This window comes from Notolepis coatsorum (genome assembly GCF_963971535.1).
Source record: "Notolepis coatsorum genome assembly, chromosome: 2".
In the NCBI taxonomy this organism is placed as follows: domain Eukaryota; kingdom Metazoa; phylum Chordata; class Actinopteri; order Aulopiformes; family Paralepididae; genus Notolepis; species Notolepis coatsorum.
The window spans coordinates 218,030,748-218,044,016 of record NC_140166.1 but is presented as its reverse complement, the minus strand read 5'-3'; the positions used below and the strand labels follow the sequence as shown (position 1 = coordinate 218,044,016).

The 13,269-nt window shown below is 43.3% G+C and overlaps 1 protein-coding gene across 1 annotated transcript; it reads right to left on the bottom strand.

Moving 5' to 3' along the window:
* Window positions 1-2,807: 2,807 nt before the first annotated feature.
* On the bottom strand, window positions 2,808-13,025 carry timm9 (translocase of inner mitochondrial membrane 9 homolog). The gene is made up of 4 exons (XM_084307647.1): window positions 12,954-13,025; window positions 11,261-11,306; window positions 6,358-6,453; window positions 2,808-4,249 (listed from the first exon to the last, which is right to left on the bottom strand). The coding sequence occupies exons 2-4, from the start codon at window positions 11,297-11,299 to the stop codon at window positions 4,118-4,120; spliced, it is 267 nt and encodes an 88-aa protein (XP_084163773.1). The 5' UTR covers window positions 11,300-11,306; window positions 12,954-13,025; the 3' UTR covers window positions 2,808-4,117.
* Between the last annotated feature and the right edge of the window lie 244 nt (window positions 13,026-13,269).

The following is a 13,269-nucleotide window of genomic DNA, read 5'->3' as shown; positions in this document are numbered from 1 at the left end:
GTTCCGTACAGAGTGAAATAAGTGACCAACAGTGTTCTATATAGAGTGAAATAAGAGACCAGCAGTGTTATATATAAAGTGAAAAAAGTGACCGACGGTGTTCTATATAGTGAAATAAGTGACCAGCAGTGTTATATAGAGTGAAATAAGTGACCAGCAGTGTTATATAGAGTGAAATAAGTGACCAGCAGTGTTATATAGAGTGAAATAAGCGACCAACGGTGTTCTATATAGAGTGAAATCAAATAAAATTGATTTGTAAGGCCCGACAACACACACGTCAATGCCCCCATGAGCCGGACACGTGTTCTTTAAACGAGTCAAGAAGAAACATCACAATAAATCAAGAACAAAACCATGAAGCCAAACATTTTAAAATAAATGAATGCAACAACGCCAGACGCCTGTACGTTAATGCCAAGCAAGCAGTGCAAAAATGCTTCCGCATTCGTCACCGCACGCTAGTGCGGTAAAGCGCCCTTCTTTTCAGACAAATGCTACCGTGCGTGCACCGGCGGCGGCGTGCTCGCTCAGGTGCGTGCGTGCGCCGGCGTGCTCGCGCGAGGTGCCCGCGCATGCGCATGAGATCCCGCCTTGAGCGGAGCTCAATATATATAAGTCACCGCCCCTTATTCAGTATCTACCAATAGCTCAATTGGCAAGGACACATGGCTGTGGATCCTATGGCTTGTTTGCTGGCGAGTTCGAATCCCATCGAAAATATTTTTTAACGTGATTTTTTTTTAACGTGTATTATTTCGCCGGTTAAGGTTATTTCGCCGGTTAAGGTTAGGCATGGTTAAGGTTAAGGTTAAGGTTAGGCATTGTTTCGGAGTTGGTTAAGGTTAGAACGGTTAAGTTTAGGCGCTGTTAAGGAGCTGGTTAAGGTTAGAGTTTGTCAAAGAGAATGGCAATATAATTTCTATGGTTAAGGTTAGGCATGGTTTCGGAGTTGGTTAAGGTTAGAACGGTTAAGTTTAGGCGTTGTTAAGGAGCTGGTTAAGGTTAGAGTTTGTCAAAGAGAATGGCAATAGACAGCCTATTTCCGCGCGACCTGGGCGCTGGGCGGCGGAAAATGAAAGGCGCATTACTGCATGCCACTAAGGTAAATTTTTGCACTGCTTGCTTGGCATAAAGCTACACGCCTCCCGGACATACCCCACGCGAAGGTAAGGAAAAACTCACTAAAAAACCTAGCAATAGGAAAAAAGGCACCACAGGCAATGTGGAGGAGAGAAACCTTAGAAGGGCCGTTCAAGGGGGGATCTCCCTTCTTGGAAGTCGGCGTTAGTAGTGTTGCTATGGATGATCGATGGGTGGAGAATAAAAGAGGTCAACACATTATCTATAGATTGTAAGTCAGCGGATGGAGGTCTATAAATACTGAGCAGAACCAGTGAGGAAGGACTCAGCTGGATCCTCAGGGCAATGAATTCAAAGCATGTTGGCCTGGTGACCGAATCCAACTGACACAGATAAACCTGTCTTCACCCCACTCTGAACACGGATGTCCCAACCAGCCCCACTCTGAACACAGATGAGTCTGACACTTCTTTTTGTCAAGACTCACTTAGAACTAGGACAATAGGACCAGTCTGCAAAATCAAGACATTTAAATGATTATACTAATATTCCAATGAATGAACCCCAAACTGTTTCTGAATGTGGACGTGACTTACCTTCGCTGGGGTATGTCTGGGAGTGTTGCATTTATTTATTTTGGATTTCATGTTTTTTTGTATTAAATCATTATTACATGTAATTAGCCTCATCTACCAACTCTCATTCAACGTGATATGGTGCTCATCGTATATAATGAATTAAATAAATATTTATCTGAAACACTATATGGTGAACCCTGATTGGAAGGTTTCCAATGTCCTAAATGTAGACAATTGTATATATTTGTGTATGATTGCTGTTCCGTTTGAAGAGCCTGGCCTATATTTACACCCCCCCCCCCCCCCCCCCCTCCTCACGTTAGGTCACCTGATCAAGACCTGTTGAGGTCCAAACGTTATAACAGACAGAGTGCAGATATCTTTCTTTCACTTTAAAATGATTATTTATTTTATTCTGCACTGTGGAATGGTTTTGGATGTGCATACATCTCTTCTGAATCAATGGTTAGAGTATCTTTGGATGTCATGAAGGGTTGGAGTATCTTTGGATGTCATGAAGGGTCAGTATCTTTGGATGTCATGAAGGGTTATAGTATCTCTGGATGTCATGAATGGTTGGAGTATCTTTGGATGTCATGAAGGGTTAGAGTATCTCTGGATGTCATGAAGGGTTGGAGTATCTTTGGATGTCATGAAAGGTCAGTATCTTTGGATGTCATGAAAGGTCAGTATCTTTGGATGTCATGAATGGTTATAGTATCTCTGGATGTCATGAAGGGTTAGAGTATCTCTGGATGTCATGAAGGGTTGGAGTATCTTTGGATGTCATGAAGGGTTGGAGTATCTTTGGATGTCATGAAAGGTCAGTATCTTTGGATGTCATGAATGGTTATAGTATCTCTGGATGTCATGAATGGTTGGAGTATCTTTGGATATACTCTAGCCAGGCTATCTCCCCCCCTGAAGGTTTGCCTACTGTCAGTATACATTAGAAGTACATACAGAGACTTAACAGCCAGCCAATGCACTGTATGGGTGAAGGAGGAAGAGAAGTCAGGGTGACAACAGGTCCAAGACATTTAACGAGACGACAAGAGTTACCGCGTGACAAAGGAAGAGACGGGCTTGTGTTGTTTTAAGAGTCAATGAGTTCACGAAGAAAAAAGAAGAAAAAACAGACATCACTCAAGAGTAAGACTCAGTTTATCATAATCTTATTATATCAAGTCACATACACACGATAAAAGCAACAAAGGTAATCGTGCACAAGTTCCACACACAGCCAAGGTCAATATACCAGTGTTTTATCCACATGAGGGTCCCGCGCCATTCTTGTCTCGACACGAGTCGAACCGCTCAGCGTCCCAATTGTCGAGGTGTCTGGCGGCCATTTTGTAATGTTTACAAATCCGCTCCCTTTTTCGTTGAAGGTCTACGGCGGTAAGTTGCATCGAGGCAAGAATGACGAGACCCACGTTGTCAAAAACACAGGTGTTGTCCTTTAAGACCCCAATTAAATACTCCTGCCGGGGACGACACAGTGATCAGGCGGTCCCACCAGGCGGTCCGTGTTGAGGAGGAGACGAGGAGACAGTCGTCCCCAGCAGAGACGGCTTCAAACTGCAGACGCAGGGTACGGCACTCGCAGGGCAAAGACGCCACAGTCTGATAACTCTGATTCAGACACACACACACACACACACACTGCCTTTAACTTCTAGTGGGAGATTCCATGTTTTCACTATTTTGCCAGTGTACCGCGTACTGTGTAAGAGACTAAGTCGTTTCTGATACCAGTGCTAGCGGACTGTAGCAGCTATGCCGGTGTTGTTGTATTGCACACTGTACTCTTTGAGTTGAACTTCAGGAGCTAGGAGGTAGGCCAGGCCAGGGTCTTAAAGGCTGGCGTTTAGCGGTTCTCGTCCTCTGGATCACAGGTGCTCAGAGAACACCTCTCTGGTGACGAAGAGGCGCCGTGGACGTGGGACGGACTCCTGAAGCTCGGTGGTGGTGGTGTGGAGCTGCTCTGGTGGAACATCTCAGATCAGGGGGAAAAGCGAGAAAGACCGGACGTCACGGCTCCCGTCGTGACCATTTTGCTTCCCGCCTACCAACCGGCTTGCAGAACGGCACGAGGGGAAGGTGCCTGAGGTTTTTGAGCTGTTGTAAAACTGATGGGACAACCAGGTAGCCGTAGCCGATGGCGTTTTACCTCGAGTGCTAGCAAGCCGTTTCCTGCATATATATATATACACAGGAATAGAAGATCTGACCGTCAATCCCACGTGACCCCAACCTAATCTTCTCTTTGTACGCTAGATGTGGAAAGATGTACAGATCTGGGTCCGATAGGGCTAAAAAAAAAAAAAAAAAAAAAGTATATAAATCCAGCCGTAAATGACCATGTGACCTAACCAGCGCCCCCTATAGCCCCAGATCAGTGCTCCTAACTCGAAGAGGCTTTGCGAACGCGCCCCCCTCCCCTGTGCTCGGTTCTACCGCGGCCCCAGTAGGCCGGCCTTGGCGGCCAGGGCCTCGTTCTGCTGGATGTGGTACTCCTGGAAGCGCATGGAGATCCTCTGGGTCATCTTCAGGTACTTCTGGAGACAGCTCTCCGAACAGCTCGTCTGGGGGGGGGGGCGGACAGAGAGGACGGGGTGGGAGACAAGAGAAGTCAAATCAATTAAATGAATCTCCAAATCTTAAAAAGGGGAAATATCTTACTATTTCTTTCACTACAGGTGCAGCTCGATAAATTAGAATATCGTGGAAAAGTTATTTTATTTCAGTAATTCAGTTCAAAAAGCGAAACTCTTGTAGATTATAGATTCATTACACACAAAGTGAAATATTTCAAGCCTTTATTTGTTTTAATTTTGATGATTATGTCTTACAGCTCATGAAAGCCCAAAAGTCTGTATCACCAATAAAAAATAAAAAATAGATGTATTTTTCTTTTGTATATAGAAATGTCGGCTTTCTGAAAAGTATGTTCATGTATGTTCACTCAGTACTTGTTTGGGGCTCCTTTTGCACAAATGACTGCATCAATACAGCTAAATATATAGACTTTTCCACGATATTCTAATTTATTGAGCTGCACCTGTATTTGGGCAATTTTACACAATTCATGTGAGTCTATGGAACACATCTGTAAGTTTTCTTTAAAAAAAAATTCATTGTTTTGTATTTCTAATCAAGTACGCTAGAGCAGCATTTTCTGCACTTCCAGATTCCAAGCTGTTTTGGGCTGGGCTCCGCCCCCATACTCGCAATGCGCTTTGAGTGACAGTCACCCACAGTCTGCACTGGCCGATAACTTGCGGAGAGAGAGAGATAGAGAGGGAGACTAATTAATTTCATAGCGGGGGGGCATAATCCCATGGGACAATGCATTGGTAACTTGTTTCAAATGACAATATATACCCCGTGAATATTATTGCACAGGATCGGAATACGCGTGGGAGCGTGCGCTATGATATTTTGCAACAGGTTGACGTGACACGAGTGCTGATACGAGAGAGAGCGAGAGACAGAACTCATTGGAACTCATTCTGAGAGAGTTCACATCGATCGCAACGATCAACGTATGTAGTATTAAAAACGTATGCCGTTGCTGACGATCAGAGCATCACAAAACGACCCCCCCCCCCCCCTTAGATGCCTTCATGAAGAAACATGATACCTATTATATACCTTTGATTTGGAAATAATATCGTGTCCAGGCGAGCAACGCAAACAACTTTAGCAAAATGCACATAACTCCATAACTCAGCTTCCAGGAATTAGCCCGGATCACTCTGAAACTATACAATATTCACCACGGGATAACACGCAAACGTATACATGAAAAATTTAACTATTATTTTCATATTGATGAGCCGGACTATTTTCTCCATAGCTATAATATGGAATATAGATATAGCTCTGCAAACATCGTGACGCATTGTGAAAATAGGCAATGGAAAGCTGGCGCTAGAGAGCAGAGATGGGGCGTGGCTATGGCGGTGAATGAGTTAAGGGGTTAAAAGTAGGGATGCTCGATATTGGCTTTTTTACCGATACCGATATACCGATATTGTCCAACTCTTACTTTCCGATACCGATATCAACCGATACCGATATATGCAGGGTTTCCCCCCCAAAAAAACAGAATCATTTCAGGTAATTACTCTTGTCGTGGAATTAACACAACATTATGCATACTTTTGACAATAAATAAAATCAGAATTAGTTCTTACTTGCTTGGCTGGGTAAATAAAGGTTAAATAAATGTTTCAAAAAAATATATATATATATATTTTGAAAACCGATACCGATCATTTCCGATATCACATTTTTATGCCAATATCGGTAGGCCGATAATATTGGACATCCCTAGTTAAGAGGCACTTCAAAACAATGCTAATCTATTTTTGCACATATTCATCTAGTTTGACAGTTACTGAGAGTAAATTAGTTTGAATATGGCCGCCAGTGATGTCATTGGGAGTCATTGAATCCCATCCGTTGTGTTAATTCCAGCTCAATGAAATGAAGATAGCAATATTTCATTTCATTGAGCTGTAATTAACACAACACAAGGATTCAGTGTCCCAGATGACTGATGATCACTGGTGGCCATATTTAACTGTCAAACTAAGTAAATGTGTGCAAAACTATTTTGAGGTTTAAGATGTGTGTGAGATTATATACAAAATAAAAATAGATTCTTTTTAGGTTTTAAGCAACATACCTCCTCTGTTTTGACTTCTCTGGTGGTGAAGTCTTTGACACAGTCCATGAAGCAGTTCTCCGTCAGTTTGTTGTATGTTCCCAGGAACTCTTTGAACTGGACACACAGACACACAGGGAGGAACATCAGCTGTGTAACAGCGCTGCGCAAACACACCAGTCGCCACACATGCACTCGCGGGTTCCGTGCGACAACAGCGCGCGTGGCCGGGCACACCGAGTGCGACTTCAGAGTAGAGTTGTTCCGATACCGATACCAGTATCGGAAATGCCGCAGATACTGCCTAAAATGCTGGTATCGGTATCGGCGAGTACCCTCTAATGTTGCGCTCCGATACCATGACGTAATTTATCAACAACACTGCGGACGTTGGGCTCTGTAGATACTTTATATACTCATACTTCGCTGGGTGAGCATTATAAAACAAACGTGTGCTTAATCGACCGTGAATTAAAGTGTCAATTGCCATTAACAGCAGAGCAGATACTTTCTTAAAATGCCATTGTCCCGACAGCGCTGTTGACGGGGAGCTCTGATGAGTTCGCTTGGTGGCTGGTGTTATTAGCATTGAACAGCTAACCGAAAGCTAGCTTTGACGTTACCTTGGCTAAAGTTGGGGCTATTCACATAATCCAGCAATAATGGCTGCAGATCTGCAAGCAAAGTACAGCAAATTGGCAAAGGAGTATTCCAAGTTAAATCACAATGTCACCGGCAGTAACGTTACAGTATTTCCATATAGCGGTAGCTCATGCTAGCTAACATAGCTCACGGTAACGTTGTCATTGCACAATTGCACGTCGCGTACACAATTAATGACATGTTGCGGACAGCCATATCGGCGACAATGTTTAGCTTTTAGTGCCAAATGATAAGAGTCTGAGGCGGAGTCTCAAAAGAGAATGTTGAATATTTATTGTGCAAAAATCACAACAACAGAGCCTCTGGTACTAAACGGAGCCTTCTTGTGGAAGCAAGTGCAGCAACGAATAATGTCCGTGTGGAACTAATGTGCCAACAACCTTTCCGTGGGTGAACTCATTGAGATAGTTTTCAATTACTGATACTAATACTAATCTATACAATCACCTGTTGTTGAATAAATACCATTACTTTATAGTTATTACTAAAAAACAGTATATATAAAACAGTAGCTGTATTAAAAAAAAAAAACGTTTTATAATTTATATAATATTTTTTTATTTTTTTAATGTATGCACTGGTATCGGATAAGTATCGGTATCGGCCGATACCCAAAGCTTAGGTATCGGAATCGGATCGGAAAGGAAAAAATGGTATCGGAACATCTCTACTTCAGAGCGGGCGAAAGTGCACGGAGGAAGGCACATTTACATTGGAACAGCTGTAAATGCCTAGTCTATTGTGAAGTCAGTCCCTGTTTGAAGATTTTTTTTTAAGATTTCCAGTTCCAGTGTTCTATTGTCCATTTTGCATGTATTAGTTATTATATAATTAATTAGAATGTTAGAATTCATTTTAGAATGATGATCAGTGTGACTGTACTCCTGAAAAAGTATAGTAATATGGTTTATTTGTATTGGGAAAGATACACACATTAGCTGGTTGAACAACATCTATATGTGTGGTAATAATGCAGATATTGAGTGTATTTATGTGAAAATGCGCATGACGGTCGCCGTCGGTTGTGTGTTCAAGTTTCAAGTTTCTTTAATAGTTGTCATACAGAAGTACAGAATACTTTTATACAAAATGCTTCTTACTGTTGCGCTCCAGAGACTGTGCAAGACAAGATAAGTATGAAATAAAATAACATAGTAAAATTAGAAGTAAAAAAAATGAGGTCACAGTGTTCAGTTTAGACATATGTACAATGTTCGATGCAGAATAGACGTAGTTACCATACAATATACAATACTGTGCAGTGTACTAATATACAATACTATATAGTGCAAGGCAGAAATGGAGAAATGGGACGAGGTGCAATTTAGGTACAATTCACAGTAGGTGTACGAGTTGTAGTGCAAATCCTTTATCAATAAATATAAAGTGTAAGTGTGTTTGTGTGATCTAAAGTGTGGAGAGTGGGTGCTGCAGTGTGTTGTTTGTTTGAGTGAGTGTGTGCGTGTGGGTGTGTGTGCTGTGTGCATTTGATGGTTGTTGCATAGTGATTATTGTTCGTTTAGCAGCCTGATGGCCTGGGGATAGAAGCTTCTTCTGAGTCTTTCTGTGCTCGCCTTAAGACTCCGGTATCGCTTGCCTGACCGCAGCAGTTCAAAGAGGCAGTTGTTCGGGTGGCTCGAGTCCTTAATAATTCTCTTAGCCTTCCCCTTGCACCGCTTGTTGTAAATGTTCTGGAGGGTGGGAAGCCCCCCTCCAATTGTGCGTTCGGCTGAACGTGTCACTCTTTGTAGTCTGCTACGGTCTTGTGCAGTGCTATTCCCAAACCAGGAGGTGATGTTGCCGGTCAGGATGCTCTCTATTGTACATGAGTAGAAGTTCCTAAGGATCTTCTGACTGACTTGGAACTTCCTTAGGCGCCTGAGGAAGTAGAGGCGTTGTCGTGCCTTCTTCACTACACTGTCAATGTGTGTGGTCCATGTCAAGTCCTCGGATATGTGGGCTCCGAGGTACTTGAAACTGTTCACTCTCTCAACCGGTGCCCCGTCGATGCTGAGGGGGCTGTAGTCCTTGACCCCCGACCTCCTGAAGTCCACAATCATCTCTTTTGTTTTGCTGACGTTCAGGGAGAGGCAGTTCTCCTGACACCACTGTGACAGGTTCTCTACCTCTTCCAGGTAGACCTCGTTGGCAGAGATCAGGCCCACCACTACTGTGTCATCAGCAAATTTGATGATGGTGTTGTTGTTCCGCTGTGCTACGCAGTCATGTGTGTACAGGGAGTAGAGGAGGGGGCTCAGAACACAGCCCTGGGGGGCCCCTATGTTGAGCGTGATGGATGAGGAGGTGCAGTTGCCGGCTCTTACCACCTGGGGTCTGCCCGTCAGGAAGTCCAAGACCCACTGGCAGAGGTCATAGTTCAAGCCCAGGTCCCTGAGCAGTAAAGGGTTAACCTTATGTCGTGTGACAGTGAAAGGGTTAACCGGCTGTTGTGTGGCAGTGAAAGGGTTAACCTTCTGTCTATTGTCGCAGTGAAAGGGTTAACCGTTTGGTAGTGCGGCGATGAAAGGGTTAAGGTCCCCAGAGTTTGCACTGAATTGGGAAAATCTGCTTTCAGCTTCTTTGCCCCCGACATGTGGAATGTTTTGCAAAGCACTTTAAAACTCAATACTTTAGTATCCAGTTTAAACAACTCAGTTTAAACAAGACGAAAGTCTCTCTGGTCTGCATCCCCTTAACAATTGTGTGTATTGAGCCGTACTGTATTGTACCTGTTGTGAAGGGCCAGATTAAACTGAGTCTACCTTTATTGTACTTTGTATATTATTTATATATATACACGGAATATCCCTTTACCTGCGTTCAGACCAGAGTAATATTCGCTCTCCTATTGGACAGCGCCCCCAGGCGACAGCGCGCAAGCCCCCAACGGCAAGTTCAAAGACAACTGCAGGCATGTCGGAACATGCCCGGAGTCAGCGTAGTGATACCAGACAAGGACTGAGGTTGGGACTAGATATTCACTTAAGTATAAATACAGCGCAAGGTGCGCACACCGTGCTTAGTTCAATTCAGTTACGTTCAGTACCTTACCCACCTTCACCACGAGTCAACGTGCAGTGAAGTGAGCAGCCTTGCGTCTAACAGAGCATTGAGAACCGCGTGCGAATAGAATGGTAAAAGTGTCAGAGTTTAATGAAGTAACGTTGAGTTCGACTTAATCTAATGTGAAGTAAATAGTCGTTCATTTATTGTATATTGTGCGGCCACAGTTCTTTCGTGTGTAGCATTACCCAGCGGTTCGTCGTGTCTTTAGCTAGTGCACTTAACCAGGCTGTGTGGCCTAAATACGTCGCCCACACCCGAGGAGTCCCAGGCGGAGAACCGTTGGACATGTACACAGGAGAATCGACGTCGGCGATTGCAGAACCATTCCTGGTTGGATTATATTGATTTGGAACGTGGTACCCGGAGAAGAGCATCGTTGATTTCCACTATCGTTTGGGATTCAACCTTGTGAGGATTACAACTCGGGCTGGCCTCGTGGACGGGGCTGGCTAGCTGTCATCAATGCTGTCGAGCATCTGGATTACAATTATTACTTTGCTGCTGATCAAGGGAGTTTACAAGCACCGACTCCTGTACCTGGAGTCTCTTTATTCCTCATTGAATCAGACGGAGTACCCGAACATTCCTCTACCCTCCAGGCCTTACACCCCCGGAGGGAACCCATTGTCTCCAGTCGGTACCAGTGTTGCCCTATATAGTTGCTACTATACGACAGGTGGTGTCAACTTAGACCCATCGTAGGATTCCTGCTATTCTTAGTGACTCATGCTCTTGACTGACTTTACGTATATTCTTCACCATACAAGCGCGACCCTAATTCTCATTCTGTAACCTAACGTTGCCTAATAATAATAAATTACCCTCAAATACTATTTCTTTGTCAATGCCGTATTATTGTGGGTGTTCACCATCTATATTTGATGTACTGTCTGGCCAGTAATTAAAGTACATAACTAGCAGTGGTTTAATCTATCACAATCTTTAATACAGTCAGGGTTTTGTAACCCCTCAGTTACAGTACCCATTCTGCAATCTGTTAATAAAGTTTTCAATCAATCGATCAAAACCACCCTGAGGCGAAATGGCATGTGTGTGGTGTGGTGCGTGTGGCGCAAGATGGCTGCTACAGATCTGTAACAGGAGCTGTGACGGTTAAAACAGTAAAAAGGTTCTTCTGAAACATGACAGGGGAGTGAAGGAAGGAGGAGAGGAGAGCGGTGCTCAGTTCACTCACCTGCTTTATCTGGTCTGATTCGGTCACCTGGACAGCCATGGTTCACCTGTTGAGGAGAATGTGTTTAGTTCAGAGTAGGGGTGGGCAATATGACGACGATTAAATAAATATCGGGTACAGTTCATCAACGATACATATCGTGGACATCGTGATGTTTTGCACAAAACCTCACGTCAGTTTCTAAGCCGGGTATATTGACGAGGCTTGACAACAGAGGTTTATATATAATCATCATATTGGCGTGACTGTATCCATCAAAGGGTTAAATCAAGCATTTTTAAGTGCTTTAGAGGAAATGTCAAAACATCGCAATATATATCGTGTATCGTGATAGAGCAAAAAAAATATTGCGATATCATTTAGAGGCCGTATCGTATCGCCCTAATTCAGAGTCCGTGTTTGGTGACATCACCAGGTAACAGTGTATTCTGAACAGAAAGAAGCAGGACTAGTGACTGATAGAGAAGGTGTGTGTTTTACCCTGTATGCTGCTACACAGCTTCCCTCCAGCAAATACATGTTTACTGGCAGACTGCCACGGTGAGACGCCCAATGATCTCAAATCAGCTGCAGACGTAGTATAGCCAACGTTTTGTCTAATGAGTGTCGTCAGGGGGGCGACAGTGGCTCAGGAGGTAGAGCGGTCGTCTGGTAATCAGAAGGTACCCGCCGGTTCGATTTCGAGTCCTTGAGCAAGACACTTATTAACCCCTAACTGGCTGCTCCTGATGAGCAGGTTGGCACCTTGCAGGTCGCTGTGTGAATGTGACTGAATGGGTGAATGTGAGGCATAAGTTGTAAAGCGGTTTGGATAATAGTGAATATATATAAATGCAGTCCATTTGGTATAACAATTTACCAGCCATAAAGCAGAATTGTAACGTTAATGCATGTGAAAAGGATCCAACCTCTGACGTTGTATGGCTATGGACAAACAGTACTGTATTGGTAAATCTGGTATGTCATAAATGTCTAGATGTAGCAGTACTGTCTATCTGTATGTCATGTCTGTCATGATATATGTTATGATGAGTTGAAAATGGGGGACCCTGATGTAAACAAGACGAGTCTTTCTCTGGTCTGCATCCCCTTATTAACAATTGTGTGTATTGAGCCGTACTGTATTGTACCCATTCTGCAATCTGTTAATAACATTTGCAATCAATCAATCAATCAATCAAAGGACAGCCTTAATGAATGAAACGTTTGGCTGTAACGTTAACAGTCCCAATTCCAGCGAGTAACATTCCCCAAGGGGATCAATAAAGGAATATCTTATCTTATCTTATTACATGTATTCTTCTTGATTGATTGATTGGAAACAGATTGCAGAATGGGTACAATACAGTACAGCTCAATACACACAATTGTTAAGGGGATGCAGACCAGAGAAAGACTTTCGTCTTGTTTACATCAGGGTCCCCCATTTTCAATTCATCATAATTTTATCACTTATACAAAGTGACCTTACTGAGACCTGATGCCTTGATGTCTCCTCTCTGCTGCACACAGCAAGCCAAGGAGAGCAGTGGGGCTAACAGCTAGGCTAGCTCGTCAGTCAGGCAACCACCCCTCAGTTTTATTATTATCACATGTATCACTTGACGGGTTAAAGACAGCACGTTAATCTAAGGCTCAGATATAAACGACATGCATTTAAAACAAAGACAAATAACCGATAATCAAACCGTACCGGTTAATAATCAATGCAGCAGCAGCAGCTTCTGAAATCCTTCATCCACACAAACACACACGACTTCCGAAGGACATGTGACGTCACTGACACTACAACTGTGCGCATGCGCATGAACGTTAAAGTAAAACGCAGATTCGTCGAAGTATTCTAAAAGCCTCGCAAACAAATTCAACGAATAACACAAAGCTTAAACGTGAGGTGAAATATAAAGCTCAGACAAAACCCTACACTATTGCAATATAACGACACGTATATTTTGTGTGTGTCGTCTGAAAATCGACAGTTAGTTATTTATTTGAGGAAAGTTGAAAGT

What these genes read in the sequence shown, in the direction of transcription:
- timm9 (XM_084307647.1), bottom strand. Translation starts at nt 11,299, where the DNA reads ATGGCTGTCCAGGTGACCGAATCAGACCAGATAAAGCAG. An exon ending in AATCAGACCAGATAAAGCAG is followed by an intron (nt 6,454 to 11,260) that starts GTGAGTGAACTG and finishes CTGTGTGTCCAG; the next exon opens with TTCAAAGAGTTCCTGGGAAC. An exon ending in GAGAAGTCAAAACAGAGGAG is followed by an intron (nt 4,250 to 6,357) that starts GTATGTTGCTTA and finishes CCCCCCCCCCAG; the next exon opens with ACGAGCTGTTCGGAGAGCTG.